Genomic DNA, 25679 nt, shown 5'->3' with positions numbered 1-25679 from the left:
CAGTGAATCAGGTTTGAATGACTCATTTCACATCTATTCTAGTTAAGAATAGTAATCTTATCAACATCACATAAGAGACACATTAAATCTTCTTGTAAATGTTAAGAAGAAAAACTCACCTCTGTTATGTGAGGATTAGGGTTAAATCCGCACTGCTTGCACACTACTGATCGACACTGAGTGCAGGTGTTGAAGTTTGGCTGTTTCGGAGAGGAGTTCAGCTCTGCCGTTGCACAAATAGGACATAGAGTACTGCTGGGCATTGGAGCTATCTGTGGTACTGAATAAGGAGAGGTTGGAGCACTGCCTCTATCTGGGGATGCAGAATGGGACCTTTCTCCTCTTTTTGTACTTGTATCAACTTGGAGAGTCCGTCTCTGTTCTTGCTGCAAGTTTTGATGTGTAGAGCAACCTTGATTCTGCATTCTTCTTGCACTTTCATTGCTGGGAACAGTCTGTCGGGGGGTTCCAATCTTTGCATCAGGCTGACCGAGGTGATCCCTCTGGTATGGTCTTGCACTATAAAATGGAAGACATGTCTCAGTCTAATTATCACTACTATTCAAACATGAAGCAAACCAACCACCACAGTAAGAGAAAGAAATAAAAAATGAAATAATTCTTTATTTGGACAAGGAGCACTTTCCTTGCAACTTGAAATGGCTATCCATGATTGAGGTTACACGTATATACTTTAGAAAATAATTGTGCTGCAGTAGTTTCAGTGGAACAATTAAAGACTGATGATTGCATTCTCGTACATTATTTGAGAAACTTCCATTTAAGTGGAATAAAAATGTCACATTAACTTAATTCTACCACTGAAATTTAGAAAAGGAGGAAGTGATACAAGAAATCAAAAGTACAATGAAACAAGCATCACTATTTCAAGGCCAAAATTACATTAAGCAAATTGACAACATACAAATGATTCTACAAACGTTCCGATCTCAAGTGATAGAAACATTATTTGGTCTCAATTACCTAAAAATACAAGGGGCTGGATTCTCCGACCCCCCCCCCCCGCCGGGTCAGAGAATCGCCGGGGGCTGGCGTGACTCCCACCCCTGCCGTCTCCGGCACCGGAGATTCGGCGGGGGTGGGAATCGCGCCGGTCGACGGGCCCCCCCCCCCCCCCGGCGATTCTCTGGCCCGCGATGGGCCGAAGTCCCGCTGCTGTCATGCTGGTCCCACCGGCGGGAATCAAACCACCTCCCTTACCGGCGGGGCTGGCGGCGCGGGCGGGCTCCGGAGTCCTGGGGGGGTGATCTGGCCCCGGGGGGTGCCCCCCCGGTAGCCTGGCCCGCGATCGGGATTCACCGATCCCCGGGCGGGCCTGTGCCATGGAGGCACTCTTTTCCTTCTGCGTTAGCTATAGCCTCCACGACGGCTGATGCGGAAGTGACCCCCCTGCGCATGCGTGGGGATGACGTCAGAAACCGCTGATGATCCCGTGCATGCGCAGACTTCCGCCGGCTGGCGAAGTCCCTTCGGCCCCAGCTGGCATGGCGCCAAAGGCCTTTCCCGCCAGCCAGCAGGACGGGAACCATTCCAGCACGGGCCTAGCCCCTCAAGGTGAGGGCTTGGGCCCTAAAGGTGCGGAGAAATCCACACCTTTGGAGCGGCCCAACGCCGGAGTGGTTCACGCCACTCCATCACGCCAGGACCTCCCGCCCCACCGGGTAGGGGAGAATCCAGCCCAAGTTCACCAAAGGTTTAAATTTATGTATCTATCTGCAGTAACTGCTCCTCAACCACTATCAATTTTCTTTCCCATCTTTTGTGGAACTGGGACTGGTTGGATATCTCTTCCAAAGTGATAGCACAAGCACAAGGGCTAAACAGCCTCTTTCTGTGCTTTATCATTCTACAAACTGAACATGTAGCCTACATCCTGTTCAGAAAATACCATTCTTGGTCCGCTGAAGCAAACACAGAAGGTTAGTCACATGGTTTCCCATTGGGAAAGCAAAACCTTGCTCTTAGACACCATCTAATATCAGCATCAACACTGTGAGCTTATGTTAGGTAGTCAAGAATGTAAATGTGTATCCAACCATGCAAGATTCAGGGTTTAGTCTGGGTGCTGTGAAGTTAAAGCAATATTACTAGATGGCAAACTTAGTTCGTATTCCACATGCAATTATTAACCAGTAACTACTGCTGGAATTTTAATGGTGATGTCAGACGGAAGCATTCACCAAAGCTCAGACTAGGAATGATTGTATTTTATGAATTTCCTGGATCTTGTCATGCATCTGTAAATGGTCAACTCAAAAATGGCATCAGTAAAGAGAGGAATGATCCAAGTTATGATTCTTCCACAGTCAAAGAGAAGGAAAAAGGTAAATGAGCTCACACGTAAAGAACATTTCTTTTGATGCAGTGCCAGGGGTATCACTGTTTACTGATTGATACCCGACATGATATGTGGCTTTCAGAAGAGGGAAAGGAATAAAAGCCCAAAGCAAGTGGCTATGTTGCATACCCAGTTACAAAAAGTTACAATTTTGATTAAAATGCACTCAAATTCTACTTCAAATTTCAAGAAATAACTTAATTTACAACAATTGCTTCATGTTTTCCACCACTTTGTTTTAAACTACCAAACATGTTCCTCGACTTTGATAATTATCGAGCAGAAAAATGCAAATTAATATTCTGATGCAAAGGCTACTGTAAAACATGGTGTAGTTTTAAAGTTAAACACTTATTTCAGCTTAATCGAATTAGCATGAGGTGGTGAGGTCTACAAGACAACAAGGAGAGGATCAGGTACCACAATCCAAGGAAATCTCAAGCCTCAAACCTAGGTTCTCCCATAGATACTCAGGCCATCCTGGTCCTCAGTGAAGCTTCAACAGCAACAAAAACAATCAGAGAGGGAGACCCATACCAGCAGAAAAGACTGATATGACCCAAGGGGAGAGTCAGGATAACGTGCAGTCTGCCTGGGCCTAAACAGAAAATGGAATGGATGCTCTGAAACCAATTTAAAGGAAAATAAATCTGGGCCGGGATTCTCCTCTACCTGGCGGGGCGGGGGGTCCCAGCGTGTCGGAGTGACGTGAACCACTCCGGCGTCGGGCCACCCCAAAGGTGCGGAGTTAGGGGCCAAGCCCTCACATTGAAGGGACTTCGCCGGCCGGCACTAGTCCACGCATGCGTCGGAGTGTCAGCAGCTGGTGACATCATACTCGCGCATGTGCAGGGGAGGGGGTCTCTTCTGCCTCTGCCATGGTGAAGGCCATGGCGGAGGTAGAAGAAAAAGAGTGCCCCCACGACACAGGCCCGATCGCGGGCCAGGCCACCGTGGGGGCACCCCCCGGGGTCAGCTCGACCCGCGCCCGCGCACCCCCCCCCCAGCCAGGACCCAGCCCGCGCCGCCAATCCCGCCGGTCAGGTAGGTGTTTTGATTCCCGCCGGCAGGAGAGGCCTATCAGAGGCGGGAGTTCGGCCCATCGCGGGCCGGATAATCGCCGTGTGGGCCCGCCGACCGGCGCAGCGCAATTCCCGACCCCGCCAAATCTCGGGGGGGGGCGGAGAATTCGGGACACGGCGGAGGCGGGATTGACGTTGGCCCCTGCTTCCTTACAGTAAGGACAAATCAACCCTACTGGGTGGGGGGAGGAATTTTCTCTCTCTTCCCCCCCCCCCCCACAAGATTGTCAGACAACCTAAGACGCAGATACATTTAGGATAAAGAATAAAGATAATGTACAAATCCTGCATTCTGCATTCATCTTAATGTGATATGTGGGGTCAATTAGCTAAGTTGGCTGGGAGGCTGGTTTGTGATACAGAGTGATGCCAACAGCGGCTGATGTTATTCATGAAGGGCCCGCCTTCTCAATTTTGGCCCTTGCCTGAAGTGTGGTGACCCTCAAGTTAAATCTCCACCAGTCAGCTTCTTTCTGAAAGGTGAGAGCAGCCTATGAGACTATGACAACTTTCATTTTCATAAACATGGTATGAACATTCTACATCAGAATAATCAATGGTACAGGCCATCACGCTCTCATTATTCCTTTCCCTGGAAAGAGAAAGAAACTGCCATCATCAAGCAGACAACATGATCAGCAGAGTCGAAGATAATAACTGAGATGCAGAAGTGCATTGCAATTATCAGGATAAATATTTCTTCACTGCGCACAAAGAATGCCAAGTTCAAGGATGAGGCAGGATCAGGATCAATGAGCACTGTTCAGGATCTCTCACAAACTCCAGCGACTAAAGCACAAGACACCATTACTTCCACCATGCTATCCCATGAGAACCCAGGCAGTCAACAACGTAGGCTTCAACTAGCCCAGTCACCTACAACCCCTCACAACCAGTATTCAAAACAGGGCAACACAGAACTACTGGTTGGAAGTCTATACCAACCTCGGGCCTTGAACACAGGATTAGATGTGCTCCATCAAATTTAATTTTCCCACCCTCTCGATCAAGATTCCCGAAAAATGGCACGCAATTCTCTAACTCAACTGGAAATTTCGGCACCGCCTCATCTCGAGGACCGTGCTCAGCATTACTCTCCTGTTCCTCCTCTTTCTCTCCTGACTCCTTCAGGACCGAGGATAGGCCATGCAGCAGGAATTCAACCATACAGAGAGAGAGGCTCCCACCAGGGACAATGCTCTCTCTATTGCAAGAATCTCCTCATGCACCTCCATTACCTCCCTAACAACATTGTGCAACTCTTGGAATTGGGCCTGGACGACCTGTACCACAAAGCTCAGATTTCCTGCCAAAACAGCATCCTCGTTGGCAGCCATCACCTGTTGATGCACACCGCACCGCCAGGGCAAGAGCCCGCTTGAAAGCTACTGCGCCACTGAAGGCAAGGCCCCAGCTGAACTCTGCCCAGCCACCTGGAACAAGTGAGAATTTAAACATTATCAAAATAGCTGCCATGCAATGCTACCATATCCTTTGCTCTGCAAGCCTACATATCCCCTCTCCAGAACCATCTCCTCCTTTATTTAACTTGAAGCCCCCTCTAGTTCCCTCGTTATGTGATTTGCAAGAACATTGACCCCAGCACTTTGCAGATGTAGGCTATCCCAACAATACAGCCCCCACTTTCCCCAGTACTGATGCTTGAAACGACCAAAACACATTTCTCCAACACCAGTCTTGGAGCCACATATTCATCTCCGTAATGTTTTTATTCTCTATGCCAATCTGCGTGCGGCTCAGGTAATAATCCAGAGATTGTAGCTTTGGAGATTCTGGTGTTTGCTTTAGATCTTCAAACTCTCGATGCAGAACCTCTTTCTTTAATATATTTATGTTGTTGGTACCTACATGGACCAAGACAACAAGAGCCTCCTGGTAACTCTCCCTCCCTGGTATGACGCAGTGTCCGCAGCTCAACGTCCAACTCAATGACTGAGCTGAAGTTCCTCAAATTGGTCCTTAATATCATCCAGGGACTTATGCAAAATTAGGGGACTTACCATTGATGACTCCTTCTCACTTCAGCTGATGAATCAGTACTATTCCATGTTGAATACCAATTGGAAGAATCACTGAAGGAGGTAAGGGCAATGTCCCTCACCAAGAGTGGCTTGGCTGTATCATTAATGACTGAGTTGCCCAAGTCCTGAGGGAAAGAGCTGCGAGGCTGAGTCAGCGCAAGAGAACAAGAAGGAAACTTCCTTACCCTCACCAATTTATCTGTCGCATGACAGTATCAATAAGAATAACCACGACATGGTCCTCCTGGAGACAAAGTTCCATCTTCACATCGAGGATACCCTCCATCATGTTATTGAGCATTACCACTCTCCTAAATTGGATCCTTAAAACAGATCTAGCAACTCAAAACTGGGTATCCATGAAGTACTGTGGGCCATCAGCAGCAAAATCGTATTCAACTACAATCAGTAACCTCGTGATATCAATATCATCAAAGTGGGGGTTCAACCATAGTTCAATGAAGAGAGCAAGAGAATGTGCTAGGAGCAGCACCAGACATACCTAAAAATAAGGACAATAGTTATCTCAAGGATGTTGCGATTACAAGAGCAGGTCAGAGGCTTGGAATTCTGCAGAGAAGAACTCACCTCCTGACTCCCCAAATTATGTCCACCATCTTTAGCTCACAAATGAGGAGTGAGGAATATTCTCCACTTACCTGGATGAGAGGAGTTCAAAAGAAAATCCAATGAAGCGACAACACAGTCTAGTCAGGTCTGCCAAATAGTGGAAGCTCATGCAAGGGAGATAGATGAGCAACCTCACAACCAACATATTAGATCTAAGCTCTGCAGTCCTGCCACATCCAGATGTGGATGATGATAGACGAATAAAGAACTAACTGGAGGAGGCAACTCCACAAATATTCCCATCCTCAATAATGGGGGAGCCCAACACTTCAAGATGTTTGCAAAAATCTTCAGCCAGAAGTGCCAGGTGGATGATCCGTCTCGCCCTCCTCATGAGGTCCCCAGCATCACAAATGACAGTCTTCAGACAATTCAATTCACTCCACATGATATCAAGCAATGGCTGAAGGCAATGGATACTTCCACAGTTGCAGGCTTCTACAACATTCCAGCAGTTGTACTGAAGACTCATGCTCCAGAATTAGACAAGCAGCTCAAGTACAGCTACAACTCGGTCATCTACCCAACAATTGCCCAGGTATGTCCGGTCCACAAGCAGGACACATCCTACCTGGCCAACTACTGCGCCATCAGTCTACCCTCGATCAAAGAGATGGAAGGTGTAATTGACAGTGTTAACAAGCAGTACTTACACACTAATAACCTACTTTTGCAGAAATGAGAAGGGACTTGGCTGAGGTGGACTGGCCAGCACTGCCAGAGAATTAATTAATGGAAAACCAATGGTAAGCCTAAAAAGTGAGATTCTAAATATACAAAGCAGACATGTCCCCTCCAAAAATAAGAGTGGTACTGCCAAGTCTAGACCCCCCTAGAGGAATACAGGGGAAGATCAAACAGAAAATGAAAGCATACGATAGGCACAAAGAACAAAGCAATGAAGATATCCTAGACATGTATAGGAAGTGCAGGAACGAAGCAAAAAAGGAAATCAAAGAGGCCATGAAAAAAGATGAGCAAGTAAAGTTAAGGAAACTCAAAGATGTTTTGCTTTACCAATCTACTCATGGTAAAAGGCTAGTTGAGGAAAATGTGGGACCTATTGGAGGTGAAGAACGGAACTTGTGTGTAAATGCTGAGGCTGTGGGAAGGGTTTTAAATGAGAATTTTGTCTCCCGGTTTGCAAAGGAAATGGATAATGCAGATATAGTAGTCAAGGAGGAACACTGTGATATTGAATGGGACAATCATAAAAAGAGAGGAAGTACTCAAATAGTTGGAATCCTTGAAAGTTGATAAGTCGCCAGGGCAAGATGGATTGTTTCCAAGGCTACTGAAGAAGGTCAGGGAGGAGATAGAAGATGTTCTGAGGATGATTTTCCAATCCTCGCAAGATACAGCGAGGTCCTGGAGAATGTAAACAAGATTACATTGTTTCAAAATAGATTGAAGGAAATGCCAAACAATTATAGGCCAGTTAGTTTTACGTTGATGGTGGAAAAATTAGTAGAATTAATCCCGAGAGATAGGATGAACTGTCACATAGAAAGACATGGACTAATTAGTGATAATGTGGGGTGCCGGCATCGTCTGGGGTGGGCACAGTAAGAAGTCTAACAACACCAGGTTAAAGTCCAACAGATTTTTTTGGAATCACTAGCTTTCGCAGCACAGCTCCTTCATCACCTGTGCTCCGAAAGCTAGTGATTCCAAATAAACCGGTTGGACTTTAACCTGGTACTGTAAGACTTCTTACTGTAATCAAGGATATAGTCAGCATGGATTTGTTAAAAGGTCCTGCCTCACAAATTTGATTCAATTCTTTGAGGAAGTGATAAGAGGGGTTGTTGTAGGTAATGCAGTGGATGTTGTGCACATGGGTTTTAGCAAGGCATTTTTCAAAGTCTCACATGGCAGATTGATCAAAAAAGTAAAAGCCCATACGATACAGAGAAATGTGGCAAACTGGATAATAAGTTTGTAACAGAAAACAAATGGTAATGGTCGATGGCTGCCCTTGCAATTGGAAAGTTGTTTCAAGTGGTGTTGCACAGGGCTTGGTTTTGGGATCCTCACGGCTGTGTTATATGTTAATAATTTGGACATAAACATGAGGGGCATAATTAGGAAATTTTCAGATGACGTAAAGATTGGCCAAGTGGTGGACAGTGTAGAGCAGAGCTATAATCTCCAAAATGATATAGATAGGTGAGTGGAGTGGGCAACAAAATGGTAGATGGAATTTAACACAGAGAAGTGTGAAGTCATGCATTTAGGGAGGTCACAATAAATGGGAATATAGTAAGAGGAATAGTTGAAGTGAGAGCTAGGTGTACAGACGCCCTAAAGACAGCAGTTCAGGTAGACGAGGAAGAACTTTTTTTACGTAGAGGGTAATGGGAGTTTGGAATTCACTGCCCGAGAGGCAGAGATTCTAAATTCTTTTGAAAAGCACCTGGATCTGTACCTTAAATGCTGTAAGCTACAGAGCTCTAGACCAGGTACAGGAAGATGGGATTGGAAAGGGCACCTGGATGTCCTCAGGTTGGCATGGACAAGATGGCCGAAATGGTCTCCTTTTGTGCTATAACTTTTCCATGGTTCTACTCACTGATGCTTAATTTGGGTTCCACCAGGACGTCTCAGCTCCTGACCTTGGTTCAAACATAGACAAGAGCTGAATTCAAAAGGCAAGATGACAGTGACTGCCCCTGACTTCAAGGAAGCATTTGACCGAGCATGGCATTAAGTAGCCCTTGCAAAACTGAAGTCAACGGGAATGAGGGGCAAACACTACACTGGCTGGAGTCATTCCTTTTTTTAAAATGTATTTTATCACAAACATGTATCAAAATAGGTTACAACGAATAAACACCCCGGGAAACATACTTCCCAACAATCATTTATACAGTCTGTATAGATTTTCCTCTTTTTCATCCCCTCCCCCCCCCACGATGAACAGCCCCCTCAAACACAGTCACAAACAGCCCCCACCTTTCCTCAAACCCCCTGAAGAGCCCCTTAACTCAAACTTTATCTTCTCTAATCGCAGGAAGTCGTACAGGTCACCCAACCAAGTAGCCACCTCAGGTGGCGATGCCGACCGCCACTCCAGCAAAATTCGCCGCCGTGCAATCAGAGAGACGAAGGCCACAACATCGGCCTTCCTCCTCTCCATGAGCTCCAGCATCTCTGAAACCCTAAATATTGGCACCAAAGGGTCCTGGTCCACCTCCTCCTCCACTACCCTGGCTAGGACCGCGAACACTCCCGCCCAGAATCTTCCCAATTTTTTGCAACCCAAAAACATGTACTCCCCCTCGACAACTCTACCCTCTTCCTTAGCTCCTCCATACTTGCAAACCCTTGCTCCAAATACAGATCCCTCACCTTGACCAACCCCACTTACCTCCACCTCCTGTATACACTATCCATACCCCCCCCCCAGCTCAAACCCATGGGGCGCGATTCTCCGCCCCCCACGCTGGGTGGGAGAATAGCGGGAGGGCCTCCCGACATTTTTCACGCCCTCCCGCTATTCTCCCCCCCGCCCCCCCCCCCCCCGTCCGACCCACGCCACGAATCGGCGTTTCTCCGAGGCCGATGGGCCAAGCGGCCGGGCCTTCATGCCCGTTTCAACACGGCAGCAAACACACCTGCTCGCTGCCGTCGTGAAACAGGCGCCAGATGCCCGTTTGGGGCATCTGGGGGCCTGATTGGCACGACAGTACCACGGCCGTGCCAAGGGGGGCATAGGTCCGCGAGAGAATCTAACCATTTCCCCTTGATACTCAAATGGCATTGTCTTTGCAGAATGTCCTATCATCAACATTCCTGGGTGCTTGCCATTTACCAGAAACTGAACTGGACCAGCCATATAAATACTATGGCTACAAGCAGGTCAGAGGCTGGGAATTCTGTGGTAAGTGACTCACTTGCTGACTCCCAAAGCCTGTATCCCATCCATGAAGGCACAAGTCAGAAGTATGATGGAATACTCCTTACCTGCCTGGATTAATGCAGCTCCAACAATACTCAAGACGCTCAAGGCCATTCAGGATAAAGCACCACTTTCACTCCATCCACTGGCAACAATGTGTACTATTAACTAACCGCAGTAAATTTACCAGGACTCCTTCATAGCACCCTCCAAATCCATGACCTCTACTACCATTTACAAATGTCATTCCTTCACCATCACCAAGGCAGCTGCCTAAAATTCCCTCCTATAGCACTGTGGGTGTACCCTACAACACACTGCAGCTATTCAAGAAGACATCTCATGACTACCTTCTCAAGGGCAAAAGGGGTGGTCAATAAATCTGGCCATGCCAGTGACACCCACATCCCAAAAACATATTTAAAAAGACAAACTATTTCTGTTGGTGGTGGGTTCTTGGACTAGAGGGCATAATCTAAAAATTAGATCCAGGCGTTTCAGATGTGATATTAGAAAATACTTATACATCTAACAAGTGGGAAAAGTTTGGAACTCTCTTCTGAAAATGCCAAATGATGGTAGATCAAATGTGAATTATAAAGCTGAGTTTGATGGACTCCTGATAACCAAAGATACATATTAAGAGACAAAGAACAAAACAAAAGTATATGGAATTAATTTGCAGACCCACTATCATCATGTTGAACGGTGGAACAGGCTAGAAATGCTAAATAGCCTATTCCTGTGCTTATTTGTGTTCATTTTGAATACATTTTCTCATTTGTTTCCCCCGTCACCCCTTCTTTAAGATGCATGGACCATGTACAACCCTCAATTGCTGAAGAAAACAATTACTTAAACCTACTCCAGAAACACTACTGCACAACTGACAGGTGTAGGCTGTCATCTCTTTCACCTCCATTTTCCATAGAATAAATAATTTAATCCATAAAATTCAAAACATTGGACGATTTGAAACATAGATGAATCCAACACATTGAACCAAATATGTATTTCAAACAGAAGGACACGATATTTTGATAATCCCGCAGACTATATAAATCACAATACAGAAGGAGGCTACTGTGTCTACATTAGTTAGAGTTCTTCAGCTGGATCTGAATACTCTAATTTCATCTCTGTGCTTTCCTCATAAATATTCTCTTTACTTTTCCTTTTCAATTCCATTTTACATTATAGTCTCTGCCTGTGGTAAAAGCACCTACATCCCAATGATTTAATATTTGCTGTGCCCATTCCACACCAACACCTTTCCCATAACACCTTTCCCAAAATTGCATGTAATACTTCACCAGTAGCTCTAAACAATGTCTTCTCCGAAATTAAACATTACTTCCTTGCTTTTATATTCAACCATTACATGTTTCAAACACAGAATTTCAATTTCTAGTTTTTGCCAACCTTTTAAAGAAATAAACAACTGCATCCCCAAAATAACTCTATTGTGCCACTGTTAATTATCTTGCCATTAAAGTGTACTTAATTTTCTTTTCTCTTTATCCCAAAATATACTTCACTTTTTCCAACATTGAACTAATAACATCTCTTACTCACCTTCTTCAGTTTGCCATGAATCCCACATTAGGATCAGCAAGATAATTGTTATTCCACATGCCGATGTCCAAACATAATTTAAAATCAGAGCTCAAGGCAGAAAGCCCTGGGTAGGGCATGAACAATATCCCGTCCATCCATCTCTGCTACTCTTTGTTTCCTGTCAGTAGCTGCCCAGCTAATCATGTAGCTATATTCTATTCAACTCCATGTACATTCATGAAAAACTATGTATTAGGTGAATAATCAAGCACCGTCTAAAAGACAAAACATATCACATCCTCCTTACCTCCACACAGACTTTCTCAAAAATAAAAATTACTCTAGCCCTGCTTCAATTATATCCATTGTATGACTTTTTATTACAGTAGTACCCCCAGTTCATGCCCTTTTCCCCTTTTACTACTTTCATACATGTTTTTACACAAGCATCAATATCTCAAAATGATACATCTCCTATTGTTGGTGTTTGACCTCATCTTTACCGACTAATTAATCAGAACCAGGAGTTTTTGCATGTCTTTAAAATTAGCTACTTTCCAAACAAACAGCTTAATTCCTGACACCTGTGTTTTACTTATTTTCAGTCGGAACCCAACTCTTAATCACAAGGTCCCATGCATTCTACTTTCAGGTCATTTGTGTGTTAAGAACATAAGAAACAGAAGCAAGAGTACGTTATTCAGTCTTCTGAGCCTGCTCCACTAGCCCAGATATTAGCTGATATTGTACTTCAGCTACACCTTTCTACACTATCCCATATACCTTAATTCTCTTATTATCCTAGAATCTGTTCATTTCTGACTTGAATATATTTAATGATGGAGCAGTCACAGCTCTCTGCGGCAAAGAATTCCAACGGTTCTCAATCTTTTGAGTGAACAGTATTCTCAGCTCAATCCTAATGGCCAATTCCTTATTTTTAGACTTTTGACAACTGATTTTGGACCGTAGCCAAGGGAAATATTCTCCCAGCACCTACCTTATCAAGCTCTTGAAGAATTTTACAGGTCCCAATGAAACCATCTCTCCTTTTAAACCTGATGGAATATAGGCCCACTCTTGCCAAATCTTTCTTATAAGACAATCCCCTCATCCCAGAAATCAGTCCAATCCAGTGAACTTTTGTTGTTCTCCCTCTAATGCAAGGATATTGTTGGTGAGGTAAGGAGACTTGAATAGTGTTCAATACTCCAGATATGGCCTCAAGTGACTTCTCTACTGATACTCCACACATTCTAACAGAAGCCAAAAAGGACTGATTTCTGGGATGGTGGGACTGACCTATGAGGAGAGATTGAGTTGGTTAAGATTGTATTTACTGGAGTTCAGAAGAACATGGACCTACAAGACATCATAGACCTACAACATTGTAACAGGACTGGACAGGGTTGATGCAAGAAGGATGTTCTTGATGGTGGGTGTGTCCAGAACCAGGGGCCACAGTCTGAGGTTTTGGGGTAGACTATTTGGACTGAGATGAGGAGAAATATCTTCACCCTGAGAGTGGTGAGCCTGTGGCATTTTATTAAATTAAATTTTTCCAATTAAGGGGCAATTGAACACAGCCAATCCACCTACCCTGCACATCTTTGGGTTGTGGGGGTGAGACCCATGCAGACACAGGGAGAATGTGCAAACTCCACATGGACAATGACCCGGGGCCGGGACCGAACCCAGTTCCTCGGCGCATAAGGCAGCAGTGCTAACCACTGCACCACCTGGGCCTGTGGAATTTGTTACCACAGGAAGCAGTTGAGGCCAAAATATTGTATATTTTCAAGAAGTATTAAATATAGCACTTGGGTTCAAAATATGGGGAGTAAGTCGGATTAGGCTATTCAGTTGGATGATCAGCCATGATCATAATGAATGGCGGAGTAGGCTTGAAGAGTTGAATGGACTCCTCCTGCACCTTGTTTCCACATAACATAGCATTTGCTTTCCCAATTGCCTGCTGTACAAAGAACAAAGAAAAGTACAGCACAGGAATAGACCCTTTGTTCCTCCAAGCCTGTGCCGACCATGTTGCCAGTCTAAACGGAAATCTTCTATACTTCTGGGATCCGTATCCCTCTATTCCCATCCTATTCATGCATTTGTCAAGATGCCCCTTAAACATTACTATCGTCCCTGCTTCCTACACCACCTCATCTGGCAGCGAGTTCCAGGCACCCACTATCCTCTGTGTTAAAGTTGGCTCGTATATCTCCTCTAAACCTTGCCCCTTAAACCTATGCCCCCTAGTAATTGACCCCTCTACCCTCGGAAAATGTCTCTGGACTATTCATTCTGTCTATGCCCCTCATAATTTTGTAGACCTCTATCAGGTTGCCCCTCAACCTCCGTCGTTCCAGTGAGAACGAACCGAGTTCATTCAACCTGTCCTCAGAGCTAATGCCCTCCATACCAGGCAACATCCTGGTAAATCTCTTCTGCACCCTCTCCAAAGCCTTTACATCCTTCTGGTAGTGTGGCGACCAGAATTGAACACTATACTCCAAGTGTGACCTAACTAAGGTTCTATACAGCTGCAACATGACTTGCCAATTTTTATACTCAATGTCCCGGCCAATGAAGGCAAGCATGCCAAATGCCTTCTTGACTACCTTCTCCTCCTATGTTGCCCCTTTCAGTGACCTATGAACTTGTGCACCTAGATCTCTCTGACTGTCAATACTCTTGACTGTTCTACCATTCACTGTATATTCCCTACCTGTATTCGACCTTCCAAAATGCATTACCTCACATTTATCCAGATTGAACTCCATCTGCCATCTCGCCGCTCAAGTCTCCAAACGATCTAAATCCTGCTGCATCCTCTGACTGTCCTCATCGCTATCCGCAATACCACGTTTCCCACTATTTAAAACATATCTTGTTCTTCCAACAAAGTAGATAACTTCACATTTCTTCAAACTATATTCCACCTAGCACATTCTTGCCACTCATTTAACCTGCCTAATTCCTTCTGCAGCCTCCTCGAGTCTTCCTCACAACTTACATTCCCACCTACCTTTGAAGCATCAGCAAAGATATATTATGTTTGATTCCCTCAAACACGTTACTGATATGAATTATAAATAGCTGAGGGCAAAGCATTGATCCGACTAGTCACAGCCTGCCAAACTGAAATTGACCAATTTATCACTACTCAGTTTTCTGTCAATTAACCAACTTTCATTCCATATCAATATATTATCCCAATCCCAGGAATCATAATATAAAAGAAAAAGAGTACAGATGCTGGAAATCTGAAATGAATCAGAGAATGCTGGAAGTACTCATCAACTCAGCTAACAGCTGTGGAGAAAGAAACAGATAGTGTTTCAGATCTATGAGGGTTCAAAAGCATTTACATCCTTCCTTAAATATGACTAAGACAATATGCAGCACTCAAGATGTGATTTCACCGGTGCCCTGTACAACTGAAGCATAACCTTTCTACTTTTATAATCAATGCCTCTCACAATAAATGAAAACATTTTATTAACTTTCTGAATTATTTGCTGTACCTGTATACTGGCATTTTTTGTTCATGCACTCGGACACCTAAATTCCTCTGCTCCTCAGAACTTTGCAATCTTTAATCATTTAGTTAATATGTTTCTTTTTCATGCCAAAATGGACCATTTCACATTTACCCACATTACAGTCCTTTGCCAGATCTTTGCCCATTCAATTAACTTGCCCAAGTCCCTTTGTAAACTCCTTATGTCCTCTTCACAATTTACTTTCTTACCTAGCATGTGTCGTCAGCAAACTTCACAACCATGCCTTCAGTCCCTTCATCCTCAGAGTCATTTATATACGTTGTAAAAAGGTGAGGCTCCAGAACTCATCCCTGGGACACACCACTCATTCCTCCTTTCTTGAATAGCGGTGTTACGTTTGCTACCTTCCAAACAACATAGATCAAAACCATTGCATCCACTATCTCTGTCACCACCTTTAGGTCGCCAGGTCCAAGTAGCTTGTTGCAACTCATTCACTGATTTCTCCAGTGCCACATGGTACACAGTGGTTAGCACTGTTGCTTCACAGTGCCAGGGACCCGAGTTTGATTCCCGGATTGGATCAATATCTGTGCAGAGTCTGCACGTTCTCCCAGTGTCTGCATGGGTTTCCTCCGGGTACTCCGGTGTCCTCCCAAAAGTCATGTCTGTTACATAAATTAGATATTTTAAATTCTCCCATAGTCTACCTGAACAGGCACCGTAGTGTGGCGACTAGGGGATTTTCACAGGAACTTTATTGCAGTGTTAATATAAGCCGACTTGTGACTAATAGAGATTATCATTACTATTAATTTCCTGATACAAAAGACTGGGTTAACTGTCCAATTTTCAATGGTCTTTTGGTTCCCTATTAATTCCTGATCTTTTTTTAATAGAATGTTATCATTTACTGTGAGAAGGAATTGATTACAAAAGTAGAGAGGTTATGCTTCAGTTGTACAGGGCATTGGTGAGACCACATCTGGAGCACTGTGTTGGAAAGTGAATGCGTTAGAAGCAGTTCAAAGAAAGTTTACTAGTCTAATAACTAGATAGCACGGTGGCACAGTGGTTAGCACTGTTGGCTCACAGCTCCAGGCACCCGGGTTCGACTCCAACTTGGGTGACTTTGTGGAGTTTGCACATTCTCCCAGAGTCTGCGTGGGTTTCTTCCGGGTGCTCTAGTTTCCTCCCACAGTACAAAGATGTGCAGGTTAGGTGGATTGGCCATTATCAATTGCCCTCAAGTGTCCAACATTTGGGTGGGGTTACTCGGACTAGATAAGAGTGGTCTTACAAAGGGGCAGTGCAGAGTTGATGGGCCAAATGGCCTCTATTTGCCCTGTAGGGATTCTATAATTTTCTCCAGTGAAGACAGGTAGAAAGTATTCATTTAATGTCCCTGTCATTTCCTTTATCCCCAATAAAACTCTTCTGCTTCATTGCTCAGGATCAGTTCTCATATGCAGCAACAAACAGTCTTGAAAGCATTTTTAAGAACCCAGCTCTAATTTAAGTATTTCAGCAGAACATTCATCTTCACCATCTGCACCTTCCCTGAAAATGTCAGGTGTAATATGTATCCCATCTCTTAAAATCACCCCCAATCTACTCCACCAATGCTGTCAAATTCCACCTGTGCATTGTAGTCCATTCCCTCATCACCTGAATCCCCAAATACCTGAACCTTTCCCCAGCTACCTTGAATGACAACACCAAGTTGGCCCCCCACCCCACCACATTCAATGAAAACACCTCACTTTTCCTGACTTTTAACTTATACCCAGAAAAGGCCCCAAACCTCTCCAATATTCCCATGATTCTACCCATACTCTCCAGTGGGTCCGATAAAAACAACATGTCATCTGCATACAACGATACCCAGTGCCCCCTGCTCCCCCTCCACTCCACAGACCCACTAAGGGCCATCGCCAAAGGCTCAATCGCTAATGCGAACAATAATAGTGCAACGGACACCCGTCTCGTTCCCCTATGCAGTCCAAAACTCTGAACTCATCTCATTCGTACGTACACTTGCCACTGGGGTTACATATAACAGACACACCCATGCCACAAACTTCGGGCCAAACCCAAACCTTCCCAAAATTTCAAATAAATCCCTCCACTCCACACAATCAAAATCCTTCTCTGCATCCATATATACAATATCCTCTTGGACCTCTCCTCCCTGACGGAGTAATAACCACATTTAAGAGCCTCCTGATGTTGCTGGAGAGCTGCGAGCCCTTTACAAAACCAGTTTGATCCTCAGTGACCACTCCTGGCACATATCATTTGGGGCAGCAGGGTAGCATGGTGGTTAGCATAAATGCTTCACAGCTCCAGAGTCCCAGGTTCTATTCCCGGCTGGGTCACTGTCTGTGTGGAGTCTGCACGTCCTCCCCCTGTGTGCGTGGGTTTCCTCCGGGTGCTCCGGTTTCCTCCCACAGTCCAAAGATGTGCAGGTTAGGTGGATTGGCCATGCTAAATTGCCCGTAGTGTCCTAATAAATGTAAGGTTAAGGGGGGGGTTGGGTTACGGGTATAGGGTGGATATGTGGGTTTGAGTAGGGTGATCATGGCTCGGCACAACATTGAGGGCCGAAGGGCCTGTTCTGTGCTGTACTGTTCTATGTTCTATGTTCTATATCCCTCCATCCTCCCAGCCAACAACTTAGCCAGCACTTTCACGTCTGTATTCAGCAACAAAATAGGTCTATACGACACACACTCCAATGGATCCTTCCCCTTCTTCGGGATTAACATGATCAACACCTATGTCAGCATCTCTGGCAAAGCCCCCTTCTTCAACACCTCACTAGCACCCCCAACAACTGCGATGCCAACTCTGTCACAGAGTTTACAGGTTTGTTGGGAAACCATTCGGTTCTGGAGGCTTCCCTGACTTCATCACCCTAATGCTGTCAATAACCTGCCTTAGCCCCAGTGGCTCCTCCAACACCTGCCTCTCTCTTCCTCCAATCCATCCAAAAACCATGCCATGTCCCCCTCCTCCCCACCCGGCACAGCCCTGTACATCTGCTCATAGTACCCCTGAACACTTTGTATATCCTCCCTGGCTCTGACACTACCTCCCCTTCTCTGCCTGCACCCTTAGAAATTCCCTAAAAGCAGCTTGTCTCTGCAGCTGGTGGGCCAGCATATGGTTTGCCTTCTCTCCATATTCATAATGCATCCCCCTCGCCCTCTGTAGCTGCCCCACAGCCCTGCACGTCGTCAACCAATCAAACTGCCCCAGCAACCTCTTCTTCTCCGCTAGTAGATCTTTAGTGGGAGCCCCACAAGCCACCTCGGCTATCTAGTCCAGCAACTGTCCATGCTCCTCCCTCCCCCTCCTTTCCCCGTGCGCCTTGAACGGGATAATGTCCCCTCAGACCACTACTTTCAACCCCTCCCAGAACATGGCCGCTAACACCTCCCCATTCTGATTAATCTCCAAGTAAATCCTAATTGCCAAAGCCACCTTTTCGCAAAACCACTTATCTACCAAAAGACCCAAATCTAATAATAATAAAATAATAATCTTTATTAGTCTGACAAGTAGGCCTCCATTACACTGCAATGAAAATCCCCTAGTCCCCACACTAAGGCACTTGTTCGGGTACATTGAGGGAGAATTCAGAATATCCAATTCACCTAACAAGTGCATCTTTCAGGATTCATAGGTGGAAACTGGAGCATCCGGAGGAAGCCCACGCAGACACGAGGAGAAGGTGCAGACTCCACACAGACAGTGACCCAAGCCAGGAATCAAACCCGGGTCCATGGTGTGGTGAAGCAACAGTGCTAACCACCATGCTACCATGCCACCCAGCCTCCATCCTGGCCTCTGCACCTGCCACGAGCCAAGCCTCACCGCCATCCAATGCGGCGCATGATCTGAAATCACGATTCCCGAATACTCTGCTCCCACCACTCCCATTAATACTGCTCGACTCATCACAAAGAAATCAATTCTCAAGTACGCCTAATACAAGTGTGAGAAGGAGTTACGCCACTCCACCCTGCACCCCCGGGGGGGTTCCTAAACTTCCACGGATCAACCATTCCCATACACTCCATAATCCCTCACAACTCCTTCACCATCCTCAACCTTCCCATTGATGTGGGGCTCGACCTGTCGACCTTCAGTTCCATCCCACAGTTAAAATTCCACCCCCCCATAATCAGCTGGTGCATGTCTAAGTCTAGGATCGTTCCCAGTAAAGGATTTACAACCACACATCGTCTCACCACCGGCATCCCCTCCAACACCCCACTCACTCTCACATATCTACCCCCCTGGGTCCCGCGCTTCCTTGGCCCCCACAATCCCCGTCGTTTTGTTCAACAAAATGGCCAGCGCACATGACTTTGAATCAAACCCCAAGTGAAATACTTGTCCCTCCCATCCCTTCCTCAACCTAACCTGATCTTTCACCAGGAGGTGCATCTCCTGAAAAAAGATCACCTCCGCCTTCAAGCTCCTCAGGTGCGCAAAAACTCGGGACCTCTTAATCAGCCCGTTTAACCCTCGGACACACCACGTTACAACTCTTTCTGGAGGCTTACACCTCCACTCCCCTCTATGATCCGCCATCATTCCTCACCAATTCTACTTGCTTTAAAACCACCCTAAACGGGCCCATCCAAGATGGCACCCCCTCCACCCAGTCTCCAGTTCACCCCTCTGAAATTCCGCCCTCCCCACCTCTGCCCTGTGCAAATGCCCCCCCCCCCCACCAACCTGAATACCACCCAATGGGCACCGTCATCCCCGCAGGGTCTACCACCTGGACCTTTTTTCCTGATCCTCCACCTTCGCTCGCAGTGACTTGCATGGATCCTCCAGGATCCCCATCTCTGCCTCCAGGGACTCTATCTGATCACTCTGGTAAGAACCACCTTCTCCACCTTGCTTATCGTCACCCTCATGCCTCAAGGCACTTCTCTACATGGTTCATAGATCCTCACAGAGGTGCTACTTCTCCCTCAACGGCTTTCAACCAGTCACCATGCATCTCCCTCCTTTGCTGCCGAAATTCCTCTTTGATGACAGCCATCAACTGCTCCATCTGGGGCTTTCCTACTGGCGATGACCCTTCCCCCTCCGCCATTCTCGCAACTGTTGCGTAGCCAGGTTTTCAACTGTTTTTTGCCGGGTCTGGTAGCCAGTAGACATGCCAATCTTGGGGAGAACCTCTCCCTTTACACCTTCCAGCTGGAGCTATCCCACTAACGGGTATAAACTGCCCAAACCAACGCCTTTGAGTTGAAGATGCACTGTGCGCGACCACTCACTTCATGGTCGCCACCAGACGTCCCACAATTGAGCACTTCATGCAGGTGGGCTCCTCTTGCATACTTTACAGATTTCTTTTTTTTAATATAAATTTAGAGTACCCAATTATTTTTTCCAATTAAGGGGCAATTTAGCGTGGCCAATCCACCTATCCTGCACATATTTTGGGTTGTGGGGGTGAAACCCATGCAGACACGGGGAGAATGTGCAAACTCCTCACGGACAGTGACCCAGAGCCGGGATTCGAACCCGGGTCCTCAGCGCTATAGGCAGCAATGCTAACCACTGTGCCACCATGCTGCCCCACTTTACAGATTTCTAAAGCACACATTCCATTCAAATCACGAGGCCAGCTCCAGGTCCTGCCATTAATATTCGCCGAACATCTGTGGTTCACTAGACTTAATGTAGAGGTACCCTAATTCTAATTTTTTTGCCTGGTCTCAGAAATTCTGACCCAGTCTTGTCTCAACGTTGAGTCACATTCAGTCCAAACTCACTTTCTCACCATAAATACTTACACAATCTAAACACAAGCTATCTAATGTAATTAACTTTGCAGTTAATTCACTTAGTTTAGGAAAAACAGTACATTCAGCAGAATCCTCAGGCAGCTTCAATTATTCCAGAATTCATATCTGCCAATTTGAATACAACGCACTACCTTACCATCTATCAGCATCTCACTCAATTGAACTCTGGCAGCTCAAGCTGTAAAAGCCCCAAATTATTCTACCCGTCACTTCACAGGAGTGACAAAATAGATACATCCTTTTTACCAGCAAGAGGTAATGTTTAGGTTTCAGAGGGATAAAAAAAGAGACATGACATATGCACTTTGTTTGCACGCTTTGTACAATAAAGAAGATAGAAAATGTCACATTTTGACAGTGAAATGCTGCAGTGGAAATAACTTTCCCTTTTTCAAAGTAGCAATTCACAGCAGAGTACAGTTCCACAGATGTCAGCACCTTACCTATGTAGCTCAAGAAGCCAGCCGCCTTTATGCTACAGCATATGCGGGGAGGAAAGGACATAACTTCATTTGCAAGCCTACACACTGAGCTTAGGCAAACAATTCAACTCCAAGAGGCATATCAAGTCATCCTCACCCTAACATTCACATGAAAAGCTTCTCCACATCACTGGACAGCAATAGTGATTAATCTGATTTTTCTCTCTTCAGACTGGGTACACTAAGGAATCATTGTGCCATCACGCTGCTGAAACAAAAATGGCTCATCCAGCACAAAAACAGTGGGAACATCGAAACCTGCATGCCTCCATTTGATGCTGCATAGTGCATTTACTCTATCAGGCATGGAGAACATCAGAATTTTATTCCATGGTAAAATTATGACTCATTGGTTGTCCCATTGCCCATGATAAAGAAACTATTGTCAGGAGAGTCCACGTTCAAGAGCCTGTCTGTGGTGTGCTCGCTGACCTAGGCCAAGGTGGCAGTAAATGTTATTCAATTTGAATTTGGTTCATTATAGTAAAGCAGAGAAAAGACAAAACAAAAGCAGCTAATTTCGACAGTATCAAATGACGCCCCTGCTGAAAAGAGCACGCGTCAATGTCAAATGAGAACAAGATTTGGCTGCAAGGGAGGCAGAGAAACATTAAAATTAACTGAAGGGAAAAATGTTTTGCTCAGAACTCAGTCTTATTGTGAATACACCTAATTAGTTAGGTGAAAGAGAGAATGTGAATTGCGATCAAATTCATGTGGAGGGGATAAGTATTCCTCAACTCAAGAACTGCAGAAAGCAGTTTCAATTTCTCGCAAATTACTAAAGTAAACCTTTATTTGAGAGTTTATTTGAGAAATCTGGTGGCTCCTCTTGTTATGGTTAAAGTCAGTTAAGAGTATCTTTGAATGAACAGTTTCCCAGATTGTATTCCTAAAACAGACAGCACGATTAATAAAGATAGCTAACTCCAGGGAGCAGATCACTTTTCCTCTAATTAAACTATCCTAAGTTGCACATCTGTCCAATATAAACAATGAGTCAAACCACTCCACCACTATGCACTTCATAAATATACACAAACATTGATCATTACAAACAATAACTTGCGTTTATACAGTTAATTTAACAGGAAAACCAAAAGGCATTTCACAGAAGCTATAAGCCTCTGTGGCCAAAAGCTTGAGCAAAACGTAGATTTTAAGGAGTAACTCAAAAGTGGGGAAATATAGAGGCAAGGGATATAGGGAGGGAATCCGAGAACATAGGACCGAGGCGACTGAAAGAATGGCCAATAACAGATCAATTTTTAAAAATCAATACTGCGCAAGAGGCCAGAATTAGAGAAGTGATGAGATCTTGGGAGTGTTGTAGAGCTATAGCAGCTTACAGATAGGGAAGGGGGCAAGGTCATGGAGGGAATTAAATACCAGACAGAACTTTTTAAGAAGTGGCGTTGCAGAATTTGGAGCCAATGTCAGTCAAATAACAACGGTACAATGGCAAAGTGCAAGTTAGATACTGAATCAGAATTTTGAGATGGAGCTGAGGGTGGAAGATGGGAACCAGCATGAGAATAATCATGTTTTCTTAACAATGGTACAGGCACAGTTCATGAATTAAGCAGCATATTAGCTTTATTTCTGCTTTGCTCTCATAATTTAAATATTAATAAAAGATTTGCACATGGTGTGATTTCCATGATGTTTTTTTTTAAATAATTTTTATTGAAAGAATTTTTTACATGAAGATATTTACCCCAACTAACTATAAAATATTACAAAATATTCCCTCTTAACAAATATCCCCCCCCGCCCGAACTCGCGCGCGCGTTGTCCCTCCCCCCCTCCCCCCTCCCCCAAAAACAAACAAAGCAACAATCCACATCAAACATGAACTGCGAGCAAATTTGCCCGCATTTCAACCGTAAATAACCCACCACAACCGTTGTTGCCACCCCCCCCTCCCCCCCCCCCCCCCCCCGGGTTGCTGCTGCTGCGACCTCTGTACCCTATCTCTGAGCCAAAAATTTCCATGTTGTTAAGCGTGAGCATGGACAGTTTTTAAAATATTTCTTTAAAAAATATTTTTTTTGGTGTTTTCCAGTTTTTACAGAGTAACAGTTCAAGTGCATCTAGTATTTACAAACAAGTTTGTTTCGTATTTACAATGCTTTTTACATGAGGCCACCCCCTGCCCTCGTTGGTAGTTTACTTTCCCTCTTGGTGTTGCCGTCTGCCCTGGGCACCACGTACTGCGCTCCACTCATTCCTCTTGGGGCATTTAGTTTTTATTGTTGGGGGTGGGGGGGGGGGGCACCTCCATGGGCCTTCCCCCTCCCCTTACCCCTGTCTACCCTCGGATTTTCTCCTTCCCATCTTCCTCTCTGCCCCTTTCTCTTGTGTGCGCCTTCCCTTGTCTTTCTTCCTCCCTTTCCCCTGTCCAGAACCCGATAAGTCTGGGGCATGCCCAGAACATATGGCCGGGCCTCCCTGGCACTGTTAACATTCGTCCTCCACCTCTGGGAAGAACCTGCTCATTCGGGTTCTAGTTAGGTGGGCTCTACGCACCACTTTGAACTGCATGAGACTTAGCCTAGCGCAAGAGGAGGAGGAGTTGGCCCGACTCAGTACTTCGCTCGAGTCCCTAACCCACTTTTGTCTCAATTAATCCTCCCATTTCCATCTGGTTTCATCCACTGATAGGCTGCCCTGTCCAGCAACCCTCCATATATGTTCCCACAGTTTCTCCCCCCCCCAACCCTTTGCTGTTCATGTTGATTGGTTCCTACACTAGAGTGTCTTTTAGGACCCTGGAGTTTCTTGCGGTCTCCTTGCAGCGAAAGTGTTTTATTTGGAGGTGCCTGAGTTCCGTCCCGTCAGCAGGTCCAGGTCTTCCCTCAGCTCATCCAAGTTCGTGACTCTGTCCCCTATGTAAAGGTCCCTAATCACTAGCACCTCCCCTTCCTGTCTCCATATTCCAAAGGTGACGTTGAGCAAGGCTGGTGGGAATTTGTGGTCAATGAAGACGGGGCCATGAAGGACATCTCGCTTAGACCAAAATGGTGCCTCATTTGATTCCATGTTTTCAGTGTGGCTTCCACCACTGGACTGGATGTGAATGGTGCTCGGAGGGTCATTCCCTTGCAGTAGGACTCCTCCAGCCTCACCCATTCTATGTTTGGTTCTCTTCTTATCCATCCCCTCACCCTCTTGGCTGTGGCTGCCCAGTGGTGGTAGTATTGTAGATTCGGCAAGGCCAGGCCGCCCATGTTTTTCCTCATTTGCAGTGTCAACTTCGGAATCCTTGGGTTCTTATCCACCCCACACAAACACCGTTATCATTCTGTCTCCTTTGTGGAGATAGGCCTTGGGGATGAAGATCGGCAAGAATCTCAGCAGGAAGAGGAACCTCGGCAGTACATACATTTTGATTGTCTGCACCCTTGCTGCCACATTTTGATCATCTGCACTCTTCCCGCCAAGAAAAATGGGAGTGCATCCCATCTCTGTAGGTCCTTTTTAACTTCCTCTGCCAGACTGGTCATATTCCACTTGTGGATCCGTGTCCAATCATAGGCTATCTGGATCTCCAAGTAGCAGAATTTGTTTTGGGCTAGTTTGCATTTTTGTCCTCCAGCTCTGTCCCTCCAATGTTTGGGTTCAATGGGAATTGCCCAGGTTGAATTTGTAGCCCGAGAAGGTTCAGAACACTTCCAGAAGTTGCACAATTGCTATCAGGCTGTTCTGTGTGCTCGAGATGTAGAAGAGTAGGTCATCCACATAGAGCGCCATTCTGTGTTGTCTGACTGCTATTTGGATGCCCTCCCAGCTTTTCATGTCTTGCGAAGCAATCGGCAGGGGTTCGATTGCCAGGGCAAACAACAGCAGAGACAATGGGCATCCCTGCTTTGTGCCTCTGTGTAGCTGGAAGTATTCAGAACTGGTGGTGTTGGTCTGCGGCGTTGTATGGGAGTTTCACCCACAAAGTGAACCCTGTCCCTAGCCCAAACCGCTCCAGTACCTCAAAGACTCTGTCGAAGGTCTTTTCTGGGTCCAAGGACTCGATCACCTCTGGTGTTCTCTCCCCGGATGGGGGTCATTATTTTTTCCTTGAAAACACTTTATTAAGGCATTTATGATTTTACAACAACAAATACAAGTGTAAACATAACTTAGTAAATAAAAGCCCCCCCCCCACTAACAACCATACCCAGCCAACATGGTTTATACACACAATTCCCCAGTCCCACCTCCGCCTCCGCCTCTCGCTGATCCCGCCTAAACTAAACTATCTCCCCCTACCCCCCTCGTTCCCT

The 25679-nt window shown here is 45.6% G+C and overlaps 1 protein-coding gene across 1 annotated transcript in view; it reads right to left on the bottom strand.

The window, feature by feature from the left end:
* Nucleotides 1-25679, bottom strand: part of LOC119973763 (protein bassoon-like) — a gene marked incomplete at its 3' end in the record, with an annotated part of 474382 nt that overhangs the window by 436134 nt on the left and 12569 nt on the right. Inside the window, 1 exon segment of the mRNA XM_038812186.1 lies at nucleotides 120-519. Coding sequence (XP_038668114.1) covers nucleotides 120-519 — 400 coding nt within the window.

Source organism: Scyliorhinus canicula, chromosome 11 (genome assembly GCF_902713615.1).
Source record: "Scyliorhinus canicula chromosome 11, sScyCan1.1, whole genome shotgun sequence".
Classification (NCBI taxonomy): domain Eukaryota; kingdom Metazoa; phylum Chordata; class Chondrichthyes; order Carcharhiniformes; family Scyliorhinidae; genus Scyliorhinus; species Scyliorhinus canicula.
This window is presented reverse-complemented; position numbering and strand designations above follow the sequence as displayed.